Source organism: Arvicola amphibius, chromosome 2 (genome assembly GCF_903992535.2).
Source record: "Arvicola amphibius chromosome 2, mArvAmp1.2, whole genome shotgun sequence".
Taxonomy (NCBI): domain Eukaryota; kingdom Metazoa; phylum Chordata; class Mammalia; order Rodentia; family Cricetidae; genus Arvicola; species Arvicola amphibius.
Window position 1 is genome coordinate 184,358,408 of NC_052048.2, and position 21,419 is coordinate 184,379,826.

Here is a 21,419-nt window from a genome sequence, read left to right on the forward strand (position 1 = left end):
AAGCTGCTTACTCTCAAAAGCGTACACCATACCATATAAGGGAGCTCCACAAACCCCTGTTCCAAGTCAACCCACCCCCCCACCCCACCACACACACAGCCAACATCTCTGCCTGGCTACTCCGGCTTCATGGCCTTTCTTCCTTCTCCCATTGACCTCTTCAGTGTCTCTCCCACCAAACTATGACCGCAGGCTGTCCTAGCTTGCACTTCTCCAGGGCAGGCCTGAGTCTTACAACGGCTTTTGTGACCATTCCAGAAGGCCGGATTCCAGGCCCTGCCCTCCAAGGCGGCCCCTTAATTATTGTTGGCTAGCTGCTTTTCCTGAGAAAGCATAATCAGGTCTTTTGATTCCTACACACACATACCGCCTGTTCCCTGCTACCCACCTCTCCAGGGGAAGAGAACCTCACAGTCCACACATGTTCCAGCCAGTTAAGAGATCAGGACATAAGCATCCACCCAGAAGTGTCAAAAGTACCACTGAGGGTTTGCTACCCACCCATCCACCCCCCACCCCGCCACCCCCAGAGACAAGAGAAGAAAATGAAGCAGCTCCCTTATCTGTGGGGTGAAGGGGCTGTGACTGGCTCACAGCTTAGCTCCAGAGAATTGAATACGTAAGTATGGTCAAACACCAGACACAACAGACACTGGTCATGAAATAGCCACCTTTCCCTTCGTGCTATCCCCCTCCCCCCCGCCCAACACACACACATACACACACATACAAACAAAACAAAAACAGTTTTTGTTCCAGGCATGAAGGTACTCAGCTATGATAAAAAGCCTCCTGGCCACTCTTTCGGGTAGAGGTGGCCAAGGAAAGGTGAATGAATGGGATTCTGCTGAAGGTCTTGGAGGAACCCTTGGCTCCTCATTGAGGCCTTCCTGCTTGACCTTTGTACATCTTTCCACCAGTGAGGTTAAGGACAAGCTGAAAGAGAAGCAGATGAATTTGTAGTCATAAAAGCAAATCTCTCTGGGCTAAAGACAGAAGAACAAATGTATAGGAAAATTCCAGGCTCTGTGAACATTGGTCAATGGCATTAGTAGGTTCTTTATCTGTTTAAATCCCTGGGCTTTTGAGACAATCACCAGTTGATTGTGATTATAGTTTTAATTGCGACTGGTGTGTTTTTTTGTTTTATTTTTCTAAAAGCAAATTGGCTGAAGCGAGTTTCTCAAAAGAGCAAGGAAAGTCTCTCTACCGGGATACTTCTCTTTCAGTTGGCAAAGACCAAAGGACAAACTTTTCCACGAAAAGTGTCTACATTTCATGAAAGACCAGAGACATCAGAACGCCTGCAAACACTGTAAAATGTTTTGCTGTAATGGAGCTCTACAAAGAAGAACTGTTGAGTAATTGGTTAAAATGTGTCAGCCAGCCCAGCGAAGGGCTCGCTCTTTCTTAGTCAACCCCATGATTGGCAGTGATGTTTTAGAGAAAATAACAACCGTAAGTTCCTGGGGGGGATGGAAATTTAAACACAGGCTTCTAGAAGCGTCTTCCCAAAGCTCTGTTGAACTGACCAAAGTCATACAACAATGGGGAAAAGGTCCATCTGCATGGCGGAGTCCCTGTGAATCTCTGTTGTATAATGGGGGCTGACAGGTCCAGACGAAAGGAAAGACAGATGCCACCTTGGGGCCCAGGTCTCAGGAGGCTCTCTGAGGAAGAGGGTAACTCAGCTTCCATGGATATGTATTTATTATTTTTGACAGGAAGTAACCCTGGCTGACCTCGAAGTGTGGTGACCCACTTATCCCCACTTTCCAAGTGTTTAGAGTACACGCATGTACTACCACTCCAGGCTGTTCTTATGAACTTCTTCAGAAAGCCCACGACGGAATGCAGTCCAGGCCAGAGGGACCCCCGCGTAGTAGTTTCCGTGTTCTCATCCATGCCTTTCTCAAGAGCATGGGAGGCTGGGGGAGGGGGAGTAGTGTCATAAAATGGAGAGGCTTTGCGAAGCCATGGGTTAAAGCCCTACTTGGGCCACCAGATGACAGGCGCATGATTCCTTCCCCCATCTCCTCATGCTAACAGATTCCTGACTTGACCACAACTGGTGGGAAGCTATTTATAAAAGAAAAACACAAAGTTGGTCACCTCAACGTCCAGCAGTGGGCGGCTGGACACAGAGGCTGGCAGGTATGTGGAATGGCCTGTTCCCTTCTTTTCCCCTCTTGTAACTGCAAAAACAGAAACACCTGCCTCAACCCTCCCCCACCAAAACTCACAGAAGAATTTCAGTTCCTCAGGAGCAGGTGCCCAAGAAATTAAAGTGTGAATTCATCCATGCAAATCACCAAAGGGCCTGGGGCCCAAGAGGGCTCGGGAGGGAACCAAACAAATCCCCAGCATCTATATGTTCCCTCCAAGTCTGCTCACAACTGAGCCGCAATACACAGACCCTGTTCTGTTTATTGTTCTTTTTTTTCTTTTTTTTTTCTTTTTTTGGTTTTTCGAAACAGGGTTTCTCTGTAGCTTTTTTAAAGCCTGTCCTGGAACTAGCTCTTGTAGACCAGGCTGGCCTCGAACTCACAGAGATCCGCCTGCCTCTGCCTCCCGAGTGCTGGGATTAAAGGCGTGCGCCACCACCGCCCGGCTTATTGTTCTTTTCACCGTAAGTTCAGAATTCACAACTTTGATTCCTATGTCTGTCTGCAATTACTAAAACAGGAAACTAGAGGAGAGGCACTTGGTCCCTCCTGAGAAGTAAGCAGGTCGGTACAACGCAGAACAGCACACATTTCCTCCGCGCCATCCTTTCTCTCCCATGGCCTCATGAAATAGCCTCAGACATTCAGGGGTTGTTATACGGTCAGAACCATGCTCATTCCACCATCTACCCATCACTCATCAAACATTTTCTTGGATAGCTGCAAAGTGTCCAACGCTGGAAGCTGGGGACCCCCACGGTGGCTAAATATATGGAGCTATGTATGCGTTCACAGAATTTATTTGATTGAAGGAAGTCCCTGGTAACCATAATTCTCAGGGATTTTCAACAAGTGTGGCAAGGAATACCCCAGCTCCAGTCACGTGGCTGGGAATGGGGAACCAGCAGGGGAAGCTGGAGCCCACACCACTTGAGGTGGAACGGCCCTTCTGTGACTAGATTCATCCCAGACTCCAGGGAGTCTGTGGATCTCTGTGTGTCACAACAGCAGAGCTTAAACACCCTCAATAGTCTGCTAATGACAATCAGGGCTAGGAAGATGTATAAAAGCCAAAACCCCACTTCCACTTCCCTCCTCCAGGGGCCGGGCCATCTGCAAACAAAAAAGCAAACAGAATCCCACCACAGAATCAGGAAGACATGGAAAAATCCCACCTTTTTTGGTTCATCTGACCTTCCGGCTGGTTCAGTTTCTTGCCATAAATCAAAGGCAACACCAAAGAACCTCATGCCCCTCACCAAAAGATTTGCTACTGGCAGCTATGTGTCTGCATGCCATCTTCCTCGCCACACAAGAACAATGTGCACCTCAAGATTGCCAAGGTCACCGAGTGTGTTTATATAGCCCATGATGCCCAGAACCCAAAGGACACGGCAGACCCGTTTCCAGTTGGGTCTCACCTGGTCTCACCCCTAGGCGCTGCACCCCCCCACCCCCGCCTTTCAGAGGCTCACAAAATGTGGGTCACAGCCTGTAGCAAGAATTCTGGAAAGAAAACTCGCAAACCCAGAACAGAACTAGAAAAGCAACTTCAAGCGGCACCTCCCAGGTGAATGCATGGCCAGGCCAGCAGCTAAAAGTCAGAGTAGCAAAGACTGGCTTGGGGAGTCTTTAGTTTTATGTAAATATGTAAATAGGCCAGAATTTCATATATTCTCCGATAGATTCCAACCCTGTTTGCAAAGGATGGTGACTAAGTCACCTGGAATGGAAACGGGGAGTCAGAGACTCTTAACTTTTCAAGTGTTCTCCACTGAAATCCACCCATCTGCACGTGGGTGTTTGAGCAAGCCCTTGTCAACATAAAGGAAAAGCAGCATGCATATGCCAACAGGTCTAAGGCTCTCATAGGTCAATCCAGATTCCTGCTGGCTGTATGGGAGAAATCATTACAACTGATCTTAAGATGCAAGGTTAAAGTGAAGCACTGCCCCGTGCAAGCCCAGCTGGCGAAGCCAAGATCTACAGTGTGACAGGAAGGTAATCCAGCGATGGAGATGCGTAAGCCCAGGCAAGGGTCCCGAAAGGAAAAGGTTCCTGCCCCTCTGCTCAGTTTTGCTATGTACCTGAAACTGCTTTTTTAAAAAATAGTTAGGGGCTGGAGAGATGGCTCAGAGATTAAGAGCAATTGCTGCTCATGCAGAGGACCTGGATTAGGTTCCCAGCATCCACATGGCAGCTCACAGTTGTCTGTAGCTCCAGTTCCAGGGCATCCAATGCCCTCTTCTGGTTTCCTTGGGCACCAGGCACAAATGTGGTATATATCCATACACAGGCAAAGCACCGTACACATAAAATCAAATAAATTTTTAAGATAAGGTCACTTTTTTTTAAGAAAATGTTCTTTACATTTGTTATCCCTGTTATTGGAGATCAGAAACTCAAAGTCATTCTTGGCTATAGGAGTGTGTAAAGTCATGGCTGGAAAGGCAACCTAGTGGTTAAGGGCACTTGCTCTGCATGTGACCAGAGTTCTCTTCCCAGTATCAATGTCGAGCGGTGTACAGTGGTGTACAGGTGTCTATGACTCCAGCTCCAGAGGACCTGGAACTCTCTTCTGGCCTCCCTGGAACACACATGCACTTGTGTATTCTCAAGAAGAGACATACACAGAGGGAACACACATGCACTTGTGTATTCTCACGAAGAGACACATGTTTTTAAGATAAACCAAAAAAAAAAGTGTTTTCAAGGCCAGCCTGAACTAGATGAGACCCAGTCACAAAAAATAAAATAAACAAAATTCAAGACTCAAAGGCCTCAAGTTAGTTCTCTGTGTCCTAGCTGGACATCAGAAACTCCCCTCCCCCAGCCACACACACAGGACAGTGGGGTGAATCCCAGTTCCCTGGGGAAGCCCTTCTAGAAGCATTGGGCTGTTCAGAGATAAAAATTCTCTCCACAGCCAGATCTCTCTTCAGCCCCCGTGTGCCTGACCCCAACTCCCCACGTCCCTGGGAAGCCAAAGACATGAAAAGAACATCCCTGAACTCAATCAGGCTGAGAGTGAGCGCAGAATCGAGCAGGGGTCTGCAGGGGAGCGGGCATGCATCCCGCCACAGCCCTCTGTGGCGACACTGGGATTGCTCATTTTATTTGAAGCGGCGGTTATTTATTTTAATTCTTCCTTCAGGCTGACCATACTACAAAGCCATCTGTCCTCACCTGCCTTGTTATTTCATACAAAACTGGAGCCCATTTGTTTGGAGAAGCTTTTTTTCCCTCTCTATTCATTTTATCTGCCTCTCTCTCTCTCCTTCCTTCATTCCTCTTTATTTCTCTTATTGAAACAGAATCTCATCCATCTGTGGTTGGCATTTGCTTTGAACTCCTGATCCTCCTGTCTACCTCCCAAATGCTGGGATTCACAGGTTTAGGCTGCCTGGCTTTCTCTCTATTCCTCTGAGTGTGAATATTTTGATGACTCTGTGATACTCTCATCTGAGACATGAGTGGGTATGCTGAGTGCTTTCTCAGGTTAAGAATCAGAAGGAAAGAAGGGAAACGGAAACTTCATGGCCATGAGGCAAACTCCAGCGCTTTTATATGTTTGTAGCCATCCATCTTTTTGTGGACCACAAAGCCTGGGATCTACATACTGTGCAAGGGCAAGTGAAAGACACACACAAACACACACACACACACACACACACACTACTGTGCTGCCTGGAAAGGACATTCAGGGACAAACAGACTCATCATGAACAGAATGAAAGTAGGACCACAGAGGCACCAAGGATGCTGCTGGTTTTGAAAACCGGCCATTAACCCTTTTATAAAACAGAGCAAGCAATACTGTGTATGCACCTGCATTAGCTCCCCCTCTTTCCTGCAGTCTGCACTCTTACAGACAGCTCTTCCCAGATGGAGTCCCACGCACTGCACAAGGGTTCTGCCACCAGAGAAGACCTGTGGCTGCAGAGACACTGATACAGCCCTGGACGAACCGGCAAATCCATCCCTAGAGGGCACACACACAGTCTTCCTCACCCTGACCACTCCCAGCATCTTGCCCCTCTTTGGGATCCTGCGAAGGAAGTCTGCTCACTTTCTGCCCTCTCTCTGCCAGTTCTCTCTGAGCTCTGTGCATACTCCTGTGCCATGCTGTGCTACCGTATCCCCCACTCCATTCTCCGTCTACTCTTCCTCTGCCCCTCACCCAGGGCCTGTCTGGACTACTGTATATGGACCCCTGGCTTCACTACAAAGCACCAGACTCCCAGCACCCCAATTTAAGTCTCCACTTGGAACCCCTCTCCAGAACTCCAGATCCAACTTTCCAAATGCTTTTCAGACATCACTCCTGAATATCCCACAAATACATCTGTCATCAAGTCTAAAAATGAGCGCATTATCTTCCCACCAAACTTATTTGCTCTTCAAACATTTCCATTCTAGGTCAATGGCAACTCAGCCAGCCAACGCAGGGGACAGGAAGTCTCCTATACCCAATTCTTCCTTGCCTACAGTTACCATGTCTCCAGATCTGGCTTCGATCCTCGTACATACATTGCTCCTCCCTGTGGTTTCAGGCCTCATGATGTCCTGCTCAAGGATGAACCTGCCAGCCAGCAGATCATTCTGCCTCTATCAACTCCATCCTCCAACCTTTATCTTTTAACCCCTTTCTAAGTTTCCTTCCTCAAACCCATTTCTACTTCCGCCCTTGCCTCCCATCTCCCCATCTACAGAAAGAATGTGCAAACCCTTCACCATCTCGGACTAGCTCCCAACACTTCCCAAAGAGCCTCCTTTCTCAAACTACCTTTGGAAGTACTTGGGAGTGTCTGTGGGGAGGTGACGGTGCCTATCTGCAATCCTAGTACCTGGGGAGTGGAGACAGAAAGATCTTGAGTTTGCAGCCCGTTTCTGAAACAAACTAACTAGGATTCCCAGATCCAACGCTAGCTTTTTATAACTTTCTACATTGTGTACTCTGATGGCTGGAGAGCTTCAGCACCCGCTGTGGATACTGCATTCTCGGTCGTCCCTTTCATTTGCCGTTCCATTCCCCATGCTGTAAAAAGAGCCTGAGCACAGCTCTACTGCAAAACACATTCCAGTGTTTAAGGGCTTGTCACTCAATGACCTCCTTCTCACTCTACAAGGTCAAGAACAGAAGTCAGCCTACCTATATATGCAGGCTTTGAAAAGCAGTTCAAAAGGCAAGAAACAAGAGAGAGAAGGAGAAGGGGGGAGAGGGGGGAGAGGAGGGAGAGAGAGAGAGAGAGAGAGAGAGAGAGAGAGAGAGAGAGAGAGAGAGAGAGAGAGAGGTGAAGAGAGAAGAGAGACACAGACAAAGACACAGAGAGAGAGAGAGACACAGAGATCTTGAGACTGGAGGAAGAACCAGCTGAGAGCGCTATTTCCCCAGGATGTGTGGGCAGGAAGCAAGGCCTTGATGATGGAACCCTTTCAAGGCTCTGACTGGCTGCCTCAGATTGTCTGCTAACAGGACTGCCCAGTGAGGGAGGCAGTGCCACCACAAATCCCATTTCCTCCGCTTGTCTATAAACATTGCCCTATCGGTTTGCATCCCGCTAGCTTGCTCTCTCTCAGCCAAAAGGAATTTCCCTTTACACAAAAACTATTCAGACATTTCCAAGACATGAAATGCTACAAACCAGGATTTTCCACTCAGACAACTTGGAAACTGTGGCTCGCTTCTCCCCAGACACTTTTTATTTGCCAAGGAGTCTGAAAGGCTTTTTCTCTTTAATATAAAAAAAAGTCTCCTACCTCCCTGTTTTTTTCCACTTTTGATTTTGTCTAGGTTTCACTGAAGCTCAACTTTTAAACCAGAAAGCAGATTTCCCCATTATACAATATAATTTATCCAGGTTGGGTGGTATTCGTATGTAATGCCAGCACTCAGCAAGATGGGGCAGCAGGATCATGACCCTAAGACCAGCCTAGGCTGCAGAGAGACTCTATTTAAAAATAAAAACAAAAGCAAACGCACACAACTATACTCATCAATTAGGTTGTCCAAATGAAATAGTCAACCAATTGAACATTATTATTGTTGTTATTTTTAATAGCCCATTCAACTGAAATTTGCTAGAGTTTTTTTAATGTATTATTGTTAGTATGCAAAGTAATGGGTTTCATTATGATACTAAGTAGCCTGTTTTTGTTTTTAGATAGGAGACTTTTAGCCTGGAGTAGCGACTCACACCTGTAATTCTAGTATTTCTGGAAACGGAAGCAGGAAGATTTCTGGTATTGGCTACACACTAAGTTTGGGACCAACCTAAACCACAGAATGACATACTGTATTGAAAAGACACACGCACAAAAGAACTTTCAGTGGTAGGTATCCAAGGCATAGAAGGGATTTCGGCCCATTTAACACAAATGCGGACTTCTGGTTGGGTAAACTTCACAGGGTGTAAAGCAAACTGCTTACAATGACTTCCACATCAAAATGCTTTAGACATGAGCTGAGAGCAGCTGGCAAAGAATGGCCACGGAGATTTGGGCAGTTCAGAAGAATCCATCCGAACTCCTCAACAACAACACAAATCAAAGCTCTAGCCGGGCAGTCGGTGGCGCTCACCTTTAATCCTGGCACTTGGGAGACAGAGGCAGATGGATCTCAGTGAGTTCGAGGCCAGCCTGGTCTACAAAGCAAGTTCCAGGACAGTTAGGACTGTTACACAGAGAAGCCCTGATTGGAAAACAAAAACAAACAAAATCAAGTCCCTTTTAAAATGCTAGTTAAGTTTAAATAAATTACATCAGAGGAAACCAACCCCAAAGTAGGCAATTTAATATGAACCGATTACAGCTGGCCCTGAGAAAAGCCGTGAGACCCACAGACGTACAAATGACGTCACCTAAGGTCTGATTTTTGCACTGACCTTCCAAACAGTCAAACAACTCTACGTATCACCACCATATCAAGTCCACAAAGGATTTCCCGAGCCAAAGTGTACGAAGAAATCCAGACAAAACACAGGCTGCGTCTGGTTGGTGACATTGAATCCAGAAGCAGCTGTCTCAGGAATGACCCATGAGAATACTGTGCGGGTTGACACTTTGGGACTGCTAAGTCACCAAACATCTCCGCGATAACGAGGGCACCTGATAAGAGGGATCGAAGTAACCCCAGCTCTTCTTAGTCAGAAGAACACATTGTGAAGATTCAAGGGCTATACAGCCTAAGCTGACCTGTGGCTAAGGTGGACCCAAAAAGAATATGAGGTCATACTCCAAAGATCTCCAGCTCTTCATCAACAACCAACAGACTTAAAGAATCGCCGACACTAGGAGGTGGGGCATATACAGAGAGAGAAGACAGCCAAAGACCCAATGGTCATGTTTAAGATAGGGTCAAGAAGCCAGAGACAGAGGGAAAGCTAAGTCCCTCACCCCATCCCCTCAGTGTCGAGGAAACTCAAGCGAAGGACACTTACAGCCAGGTACGATAGCACACGCCCGTGTTCCCAGTGCTTAGGAAACTGATGCCAAGAGACACAAGTTCGGGGCCAGCCTGGGCTACAATGCAAGACCCCGTCTCAAAGAAAAAAAGGAGTTACGAGGTAAAGCCTATGGTCAAGACTGCCAAATAGTTCCACAAGGCCCAGCAGGTAAACACAGAGAAAAGAAGGCTGAACTTGAAGTTAGGGGGAGGTTGTAGAGCCCACAGTGACGGGAACCAGCGCACAGGGTGAAACTGGAGAAACAGGGGCCGAAGCTGATAACAACTTGTGTGAGAAAAAAAGAAAAAGAAAAAGAATAACCTGACCATAAACAAGACTGACAGAAACATGAGCAGGAAGGAGCAGCTGGAGAGCATGTGTCGAAGGCAGAAACCTGTGTTTATATAGCTGAAGATAGAAGCTGGCAAGAGAATTCAGATACACAAGGGAGAACAATTATAAGCCCCCTCTGCTTCCCAAATGACATCAGACTCTCACGGTCAGGACAGCTCATCCTCAAACAGAAGACATTTGACATAGAGTATAAATAAATGCATCCATCAGAAGCAAAGAAGCAAATCCAACTAACACACCCAAGGTCACCAGAGAACCAGTGGCCTGGATCAGAGACCCACCCATTCGACAGAACAAGCCCCACTCCCAACCCAAGTGAAAGCCAGGGCTCTTGTCCCACCCTCATTGTCTTCTCTAAACAAAGAGACAGATACCAAGTGTCCTGGCTAATTTAATGTCAACTTGATGCAAGCTGGAGTTACCTAAAAGGTAGGAACCTCAACTGAAAAAAAAAAAAATAATGCCTCCATAAAATCTAGCTATAAGACATTTTCTTAATTGGTGATCAATGGGGTTGGGTCCAGCCCATGGTAGATGGTGCCATCCCTGGGCTGATGGTCCTGGGTTCTATAAGAAGGCAGGCTGAGCAAGCTATGAGGAGCAAGCCAGTAAGCAGCATCCCTCCATGGCCTCTGCATCAGTGCCTGCCTCCAGGTTCCTGCCCTATTTGGGTTCCTGTCCTGACTTCCTTCATTGATGAACAGTGCTGTTAGCCAAAGAAATCCTTTCTCGCCATATTACTTTGGTCATGGTATTTCACCACAGCAACAGAAGCCCTAAGGCACTAGGCCGGCTCCACGGAGCCCTTATCAAACTAAATGTGCATGTCTTAAAAAAAACCTTCAGATTTATATATATATATATATATATATATATATATATATATATATATATATATATATATATGTACATATATATATGTATATATATACACATATATATTGTTATATCATTCTATATTAACAGAAAAGACCAGAATCACCCAGCTTATCCATTTTCCAGGATGGCTCTGTGTCAAGGGACTCTCATGACTTGCTTAGCATTTCACACCTGACTTCAGCAAGAGAAGAGCATGGAATAACCAAAGGCACATCTGGCCTCAAGAAGCTTGTCTTCCAGAGGGGGCAAATTACTTTATGACTCCAAGTCTCAGGTTCCTCGTATGAAACCCACTCTGTACCCCACGGCTAAAGCACACAGCTCCTTCCAGGGAAAAATGAGGTCACCTGGAACTTTGACTGGAAGAGTTAGCGAACATCTAGTGAGCAGGGGGGAATTAGCTCCAGGCTAATGATGACAGGTCTCATCATTTCCTCTCAATTCTTCTAGCAGGAAACATGCATCACTGGGACAGTGCTGATGCCCTATGGCCATAGGCTCAACCACAGCAAATAGACAGCAAGACCTTAGGGCCACACCCCAGTCAGCTGCAAGGCCAGGCTATGACAGGGAGTTCAAGCAGCAGACAGACACACGGTGCCTCATCAATATTTGAATGGCCAACATGCAAGTGGGAAAACAGCTTTGAAAATGGCTTTCACCCTGCTGGGGACCTGGACTGGAACAAGTCATTCTTGCCTTGCATGATGAGCAAGATTCCTGGCCCCACTAGCTGCCTCGAGCCCTGGTATTTGGCTCTGACGCTGAGAGTCTGGATAATGTAGCTAAGTCTGCACGTCTCAGCCAATGAGCCAGGACACTCCCTCCTTGCACCTCTGACCCCACCCTCATGGACAGGTACTATATGTATTTCATAGGTTTTCCTTGCCTCACTGGAGTTCCTTCCTTGGACACTTGTAGCGCACCTAAACAATCCTTAGACTTTGCAAATGGCATAGACTCTGGGATTGTTCTTTTGTTCTCACGACTAATAATTGCCAATTTAAAACATTTTTATAGGTGCTATCCCACCTTTGAGAGACAGCAGGCACACCTTTGTTTGTTAATCAAACATAACTTTTGAAAGACTATTACACCAACAATCACACCCAAGTCACTAGTATCTCTTTCAGCCCTAAATGACTAATCTAGGTTCATCCTTGCAAGCCTACATTCTTTTCTAGCTGTTGGGTTAGATAATACTCGCATGACCCAATCCTTGACAATAAATGAAGTCAGCTGCCAAGCTATTGAAATTTTCTTAAGGGCTGCAGAGAGGGTTCAGCAGTTAAGAGTACTGGCTGCTCTTACAGAGGACCAGGGTTTGGTTCCCAGCGTTCACATTCAATGGTTCACAAACACCAGCAACTCCTGCTTTAGAGGATTCGATCCCCTCAACCAATGAGGACCCAGATTCCCCATCAGGATTTTGCCAGGGGGCAACAACAGGAGATGATCTGAGTGAGAACATCTGGCCAAAGGCTTCGCTGCCCATTAGAACCATCCCAGACTCTGGGCATGCTGGCAGGAAGGTCAAACCCCTCAGCCTATGAGATGGGCCAACTCTCCAACAGACAAGGTCAGACAAATGAGAAAACCAGATGCTTCCCATGGGATACCCTCAGGTTCCCTTAACTCCCTCCCTCCCACCGGCTGGGACTAGTCATTTTCCTTCAGAAACTGACTAGATGGAAGATCTGAGTAGTGGAACCCCCAACTCATTTTACATCTGCACTACCCAGTTAAGACAAGCAGAACCTGTGGCCATCTCTGTGAAGATTACTTCCTATCTACTCATTTTTAACTGGACAGAAACAATGCAAAAGTTGACAAAAGCCTTTATTCGCCAGATGGTATAGAAGAGGGCAAGTGACCAAGATGGCAAAGTTTATTCTGCACAACCCATGATCAGCCTTCAACCTGGGAATCCCATTCTGTCACATGTCCCTGCTGCCTGGTGTCTTCCCACGGAATCCACCGCAACATATGTGATAAGCTTTAATGCAGTCAGTACTGATACCTCCTTTCGGGAAAATTACCTCTAGTCCATATTTAGTTTCAGAGTTCAGTTTAATTGCCCTGGTGCCTTAAACTGCATTTTTTTCCCTTTTCTGGTCTTTTTAAAATAAAGTCTCACTATGTAGCCCAGGCTGACACAGAACTTGCTAAGTAGTAGTTCATGTTGACCATGGACTTGTGATCCTTTTGTGTCAGCATCAAAAGCTAGGATTATAGTCATTACTATGACATCCAGCTCCAAGTCTTCATTTTCTAAGTATATCCAGAATGCAAAAATCCAAACAGTGGAGGCTGGCGAGGTTAAAGTACTTCCTGTGCAAGCCTGGCATCTGAGCTCAAAGCTCACAGTGGAAGGAGACAACCAACCCCTGAAAGTTGTTCTTTGACCTCCACACATGCACACTGACACATACATGCCTGTCATACACACACACACACACACACACACACACACACACTAGTACACACATGCCTAACACATACACACACACCTATAAGACTAGCACACAAGTGCCACATGCACACACAGACATATACATATGCATATACACTAGTACACACAAGCCTAACACACACATGCACTCCAGTACACATGTGCCTAACACACACATATGCACACTAGTACACACAGGCCTAAGGCATACACACACACCTACAGACAAGCAAACAAGTGCCTAACATCCACACATGTACACACAGGCATATACATATGCATATACACCAGTACACACATGCCTAACACACACATGCACTCCAGTACACATGTGCCTAACACATACACACATGCAGACACATGCACATACATGCAAATAATTACAATAAATAAAATATTGAAGTTGAACAGTGCCAAATGGTATAGTATGTTGCTAAACCCCCTTCCTTCTTCTGACTCCAGAACTCCAAATCCTTTCACCAGAAGCAATTTTCCATTTTTTAATCATATCCCCAGACACAGACTGCACAGATGCATTAATAAATTTGAATAGACTCTCACGGGTTCATATAACTTTAGAACAGTCCAACATCCAGGCATGCCTGTAAAAATGGGTTTCGCAGACAGTCTCCAACGCCAGTACAAGTCCTATGTCCTACGTCAGCTGTCACTCTAAACACACCTTCAGCCCTGACCAGACTGGAAGCAGCGGCATTCATGGAAGACTATTCGCTGAACTAGAATTCCATCTGTCACCTTAATCACACCTCTTTCTCTTCAGTGCTGGTGACGGACCTCCCGAGTCACACCTCCAGCTCAGAAGGCTTTAGACAAGCCTCAGGAGGAAGCCCAAAGCTCTCCTCGCTCAGAACCTGCTGAGCAAGCCCATATCCAGCCTATCCATGGGTTTCAGTAGTCAGGTGACTTTAAACCTGTCTGCCCTAAGCCTTCAGGACAGAGAAGTCTTCACGGCTAGCTAACCAAGGAAAGCTCTGTTCTTCCTGTTCACAAGGCACATCTGAGAAAGAAAAATCCCAGCCTCAGGCAACTTGGACATTCTCTCCTTTCGAAGCCGAGGATGTGAGAGTTTTGCTAAGACAGAGCCGTGGTGACCACACATGTGCACGCAATCCCGATTTAAAACGAAGAGCCTGATCTCAGGAGACACAGCCAGCCCCAGCTAGACATGGGCTGCTTTGGGACTTAGCAGTTTTGATCACCTGTCATTCTCTCCAACCTTCTAATCAGATACCTTTCTTTAAGTCGGGAGATTTTAACCTATAGAATAACGGGCTTTAAAGCCAGGCAGATCTGGATCTGCACCCAGGCTACGTTACTAATTAGCTCTAGGGCCCAAACCCCACGACATGCTCCAAGGCACCAAGCCTTAGTTTTCTTATATATAAAATAAACCTAATTCTGTGTGTGTGTGGCGGGGGTGGGGTGATGGGCTCAAACAGCAAGATGCCTCAGCTGGGAAAGAGTATCTAACTGCAGACCTGAGGACCTTATTTCAGTAACTGGAACCATGGTGAAAAATAAACAAAGGCAATCTCGCTGGGTCACCAAACAGGGGAAACAGCATCATTTTAGTAACGCATTAAACGTAACGTCTCTTCATGGGACTCCAACATAATTTGAGGGAACCCTTGCAAAATAAAATTATAGGGCTCCTATTCAAAGATGACTAAGATTTTTAAGATGGCGACAGCAGGGCTGGAGAGAGGGGCTTGCCTTGTAAGCCCAAGGACTGGAGTTCAATCCCGAGAACTATTGTTAGCAGACAACAAACAGGCCTGGTGTCTCAGACTTGTAATCCCCTCACTGGGGAGGGAGAGATGCATAGATCCTGGGGCTCACTGCCCATTCAGCCTAGCCTACGGGACACGTTCCAGGCCAGTGAGAGACCCTGTCTCAAACAACAAAGGAGGCAGAGGGTGCCTGAGGATTAACACCCAAGACTGTACTCTGGCTTCCACAGGCACACAGTGTATACACACACACACACACACACACACACACATATGCATGCACGCACGCACACACACATGCATGCACGTGCTCACACACCGCTAGCGCACATACACACACGTACGCTCGCGCACATACACACGCGCGCACACACACACAAGCACGCACGCACATGTACACACACACACACACGCACGCACGAACACAAGCATACGCGGTCTAAAGATGGTAAAAGGAGACCATCCAACCAAGAGTGAGGCCTGCAAGACTGCACGGGGCACATGCATAGCACAGGCCCCCTCTTTAAGGCACAGGACCATAGCTATTTCACAAAGATGCTCCTTCATCTACTCCCCACACCCATGCCGCAAACACCGGCCCCCGTGTTCTCCTCTCAATACACTCAACTTCAAAGATTTCACTGGATCCTTTCAAACCTGGGCCCCAGCATCTTGGAGGCAGCCTGAATCACAAGCTAGGCTAAGCTACAGCAGATGGTGGTGATGTTACAGACACACAGTCCTTGTCCGGACAGCTGGCCTGTGCCCAGGCTTCTCCTCCTGCAGAGATAACACTCACCTCCTGCAAACCCCAGCACGGAGGCTCTACCCTGTCCTTCCTCTACCTCGAGGGCTCTATCCTGGTGACATCGGTCTGCTTTTCCTTCTTCCATTGCTCTTAAGATGATGAGAACGCGGCATTGCTTTGCTTCTCTTCAGGCTCATCGTGTGCTGTTTATTTTTCTCAAAACATTTGCAAACACATGCAGAAAAAACTGCAAGACGGCTCAGAGCCATGTGCTGCTGTCTATATTTGTTCAGAATGTATCGCGGGCGCTTAGAATAGTGTTGGCACATGGAGATTATTCAACAAATAGGAAGGGAACGAACATCTTTGAATGAAAACATAATAAAAGCAGACCGTCACGTCATCCACATGGGGAATCGGCCCCTCCGCCATCATGGACAGTCTACACTAACAGCTCGGCGTAGAGACATCTGAGTTCAAGAGGTAACCGAGAAAAGTCCCTGCTTTTAGATCATTCCCAAACCTGCCCTACTTCGGAGGAATACGATCCAGCCAACCATACCTCCTTCACCACTAATTCATATACACATACTAATGACTTGCAGCAATTATGAATGACATTTTGTATGCGTGAGCAGTTCAAAGGGAGACACTTGTCTGAAAACCATAACAGTTGTTGAAAAGCAGAAAAAGGACCCCACATCACTGCCGTATCACAACGACACAGGAAACCTGAGTTGTCACTATCAAAAGGAATGCAAGGTCTCAAGCTCTGGAACTGTAAAGGCGGTAGCTGGAGCCAAGCCAAGCTTTTGTCCTACAGTTCCTGCCAGTCCCAGGTAGGGACTCATCTCAACGCCCAGGGTATCTAAAGCCCAGCCTGGCTTCTCTCAGCAATCCCAGCACTGTGGCTGTCTGCACACTTTATCCCACCCGCTGAAAGGCGGCCCAGAAGCTGTGGCCTTGCAGCCGCTGGCTGGGTGAGATGTTTTCACGATGAGAGCTGATGCTGAAAACAAGCTTTTCTCTCCCTCATGGTCAAGCTGTAGCTCATGTCAGGGGAAACAGCTGGAGTCCCCAAAGTTAGGAAACAGCTATGGGTCAGCACGTTCAGACTCTTTCTCCAGCACATGAAGCACCTCTGGCCTCCCAACCCAAAGGCTTCTTTGGAACAGACAGTGGGCAAAGGCCAAGATGATCAGGATCACACTCAACATCTGGCTTTTGCCCCAGAGTGAACTACCGCTCCCTCTCAACCCTGCACATGGCTTCTTTTTTTAACCAACACTTCTCAGCCACCACAAACACTTTGGTGGGAAGCAGCAGGGAGGCCCCATCCCTTTTCCCAAAATACAGTCAGCCAGCAGCAAAGGCCAAAGAGGTGGAGCCTGTAGGCCATTTTTTGCAAAAGTTTCAAATATCCTGGTACTGACCCCATTAACAGCACCAAGACAGAAAAGCAGCCAAGCCTGTCCTTACCTAGTGTCTGTCTGTCTCACTGTCTCTGTCTCTCTCTCTGTCATTACAAACTTCCAGAGATCTCAAACAAAGCAGTATACGGGCCCTGGCTCCCAGAAACAGGATTCCCTTTTGCAAATTTAATGCCAAAAGGCTGGAAGTGACGTCTTTAAATGAGCCAAGCTCTGTGACAGTTGAGTCTCCCAAGAGGTCCCTGCGGGAAGGAACTGGTGAGCTGTCCCATCTCTCCCCAAAGCCTCTCTGAAATGTGCAGCTGCCTCAGATTTTCCGGACTTGCCCCTGAAAAGGGAGGGAGCAGATCTTCGAGGCTATGTTGTTGAAGCAGCTAAGGAAGGCCTCCGTCCCGTGTGGGAAAGAAGGCTTTTCAACACGCACATACATTTTAAAGATATAAGTTAAAAAAAGTTAAGGAACAGGAAAGGGGAGAGAAGATAAACAGATGGTAAGAAAATACTACATTAGCTTGTCCAATATTTTTTAAACAACCTTACCACAAAAAAAAAAAAAAAAATCAATGTAACTGGGTGGAGGGAGGCATTATTCTCAAAACACATCCCCTTCCCAGCGTTGCTGTACCGTTCGCAATAGGAAATGTGCTATCGATAGAGAAATAGTATAAATGGCTTTGGAATACAAAGGGTCACTACTCGGAAGAAAGTTTAAAGGGCTCAGCTGTGCACCTTTCCGTGCTCATAGAGGAAAACTCCCATCCCCAGACCTCTTGTTATGGTCATGCCACTTCCCGGACGCTGCCTCCCAGTTCCCAGGTCTCCAGCTGGTGACAACTGCCCTTCTCCTCAACCCCCCTCCCCCCTCCTGGCCTGGCCGCGGATCCTCACCGTGTGGTACATGAGGGCCTCGGTCTCTCCGGGCTCTGACAGCTCGCTCAGCTTGCGGTCCCATTGCAGGACGCTCTGCTCCCCACTTTCCAGCACCTCCATGGCGGTGGGAGCCCCGCGGGGCCGGGGATGCTGAGGCAGAAGGGAACCACTCAGAGCCGCCACGGGCCGGCGAGACGCCTCTCTCCGTGAGTGCTTGAGTGTGCGCGCGTGGAACTTATGCACTAGCGCAAGAACCCGGGAGAGCCCCGCCGAGAGCTCCGCGACCCGTGTCCTCGGAGATCTGTGAATACCCGGGGAGGACAAGCCTGCTGGGCTCGGGCCGAAGGTGCAGGGGTTAAATCGGGCTGTGCATCCAAAAGGAAGGCAAGAAGGCAGCTCTCATCCCAAGAAAGTCCTCGCGCGACAAGCCCACTCCCCACTACTGCTGCGGACAAACTTTGAGACTCCCCCGGGCTCTAGAGTTCGGCTCCTGGACCCAGAGGCGACCCCACCTCCTTCCAGAACGGCGACCAATCGGACGCCCGTCTTGCCAAGTGTACCGTATCAAAAGTCTCTCTCTCCGCCATGTCCCGCCCTCAGAGGCAGAGTCGCGGGAAGTCTCCGCCCAGACCTCGGAATGTGGGCGGAGAGCTTCTTTGACGTCACTGGGGAACTCCTCCTGCCCGAGCGTCGCGGCGGACCAATGGGATGCTTGGGTCTGGGAATGATCGACTGGAACATCGATCAATGAGAGAGGGGGATCTGGAGAAGACGACCAATTAAATAGCGACAAGAATACATTTTTATAAGAGAGGACGTGTGCGCCTACTCTCCTCCCTAAGAGTCTCCGCTTCATTGAGACTTGTTTCCAGGCATAATTTCCTTAGAGAAACCTAGCAAATTGGAGCGCTGCCCACATTTCAAACTAGCTTAGGTTGCCTGAGTCTGTCTGGGTTTTTAAAGAATGCACTACATATATACGAAAATGTGCACGTGACTCTTGCACATGAATCCGAATAATAACAGCTCTAACTCATGCATTGCTTGCTTTTTACCTGGTTTTGTGGACTTTATTAAACGGCCATCTAACCAACGACACACTTATCCAAGTCCTAAATCAGTTGATTAATAGTCTTTGATTCATAGGTTTGTTGTAGTTTGTTCTGTATTTGAGGCAGGGTCGCGTGTAGCTCAGACTGCCCTCAACCTCACTGTGAGCTGAGGCTGGCCTTGAACTCCTGATTTTACTGCCTCCCCTCGGGAGAGTTGGGTGGATTGTAGGATTATGCCACTAGGGCCTGGTTCACGGATCTTTTTTTATTCCCAATAGAAGTGTTAGACCAAAAAAAAAAAAAAAAAAAAAAAAAAAAAAGAGAGAGACAGACACAGAGACAGACAGGATGAGCAGGTGGATATTTCAGACACTTGTCAGGGAGCTGATGTTTGAGTGCCACATGAATGAAGTGGGGCTAGGGGGAAGGAGCTGTTTTGATGGCTGGAAGATGCACCCCGAAGTTAATGGAGGGAAAGAATATTGAATCTGACCCCATTAGAGAAGAAGTGACCTGTTGTGTAGAATTTTTCCCCCAACATAATTGTTCTTCTTCCCTTTACATGTTTCCGTTTATGGAAACGGCCCTTAGCTGGTTAGAGTTAGCCGTCTTCCATTAACAGAAAATCTTAGAGCTGGACAGCCTGGGATCAGTGTAGCTTTGCCCTCTTGAAAGCATGGTTTTGCTGTGTGACGATAGTCAAAAGCCTCAGAACTTTGCATCGTCTTTAAGTAACATTTTGTTTTCATGTAAATGAGTCTATTTGTCTAGCCTAGGATCTTTTGAGACTACTTCAATATTTAAATACACTCCTTTCTTATATAATAATTTTAACTTTTCCATAAGCTCTTGGTTTTTCTTTACTAACCTGCTAACCTCCTTCACTACAGCTCTTTTTTAAAAAAATTTGTAAATCACCCTTTCAGCTTTTAAAGCCCTATTTCTTTCTCTTTTTTTTTTTTTAAATTTTTTTATTTTTCAAGACAGGGCTTCTCTGTCTAAGAGTTCTAGCTGTCCCGAAACTTGCTCTGGACACCAGACTGGCCTTGAATTTGTAGATTCACCTGCCTCTGCCTTCCAAGTGCTGGAATTAAAGGTGTGCGCCACCACTGCCCTGCAGCCCTATTTCTTTTTAACATAGTACTCATTATGAGCCAGTGAAGTAAGAATTGTGCATTCATCTTAACATATAGCTACATTTGACAAAGTCTGATCCAAGTAATGCTTCCGTGATAGGAAGTTTCCACAATAGCCTCCAAGTGCCATCACCTTTGGGTATATCCCTCCTTTCCAGTGTGGGCAAAAAGGAGAAGTCAATTAAAAAAAAGAGTCTGCTTCTATCCTCTTGCTCTCTCTCTTGCTAGATTGCTCCACAGAAAGACAGCCACCGTGTTATAGTCTACCCTGTGGAGAGACCAGTATATCCACGGAACAGAGGGAAAATGTTCAGTTACCAGCCAAGGAACTAAGGCCCCTCAAATAGTTGAATCTGCTGACAGCCACGGAAGAGGTGGACCTTCAGGTGGCTACAGCCTGGGAGAGAACCTGAGTCACAGATTGCAGCTGAGCCACACAGTTTCCGGACCCACAGGTTCTTGGAGCTAAGTAACATGAGGCTTTAGGCCATCAAGTTTCCTTTGTAAAGTAGGTAGCACGATCATCCATACCCTGAGGCTTGAGTAGGTTTAGTTCATCCTGATGTCGCCGCATGATCCATGGATTTCTTCATCGGCCTCCTCTCTTTCATGCTTGGCTTTCCTGGTAATTGCAATCAAGACTTCTTGCTGGTACATTTTCCTGTTTCCTATCTTGAATACTAAAGTCATATACCACCCCCATTTTTAGGACTTGGCAGTGCAGCTGACTGTTCTTCCACTTTCTTGGTATCTTATGGACGTCCCTGCATGTAGTGGGTACATAGGCCGAGCAAATACCCATACAACTTGCACTAGTAGCGAATACCCACTGCAACTGCACTCGTAGGCAGAGCGAATACCCACTGCAACTGCACTTCTTCTCCTCTCTATTATCAATTGGTAAATGACATGCAGGTGACTTGAAGTCGTGCCTTCCTCAAGCCAAATCCAGACACATGATGAGCCAGCAAGATACATTTCTGACTTCCCCTGATACTATTTGTTTCCCTGTGCCAATCTCTTTACAAACTTGCTCTCTGTGGTACCTTTGCTTTCATCTTGGTCATTGTCGTTTCTGGAATTGACACTTGACAGCTTCCCACATCATGAAAACAGAATCCACCTATATTGACCTGG

The 21,419-nt window shown here is 47.0% G+C and overlaps 1 protein-coding gene across 2 annotated transcripts in view; it reads right to left on the reverse strand.

Moving 5' to 3' along the window:
- The window catches only part of Creb3l2 (cAMP responsive element binding protein 3 like 2), a 113,862-nt gene extending 95,289 nt beyond the window's left edge, over window positions 1–18,573 (reverse strand). For both annotated transcript variants that reach the window (XM_038318625.1, XM_038318624.1), the window contains exon 1: window positions 18,113–18,573. In XM_038318625.1, the coding sequence (XP_038174553.1) occupies window positions 18,113–18,214 (102 nt within the window). In that variant the 5' untranslated portion in view covers window positions 18,215–18,573. The remainder of the gene's footprint in view (window positions 1–18,112) is intronic.
- Window positions 18,574–21,419: the final 2,846 nt, after the last annotated feature.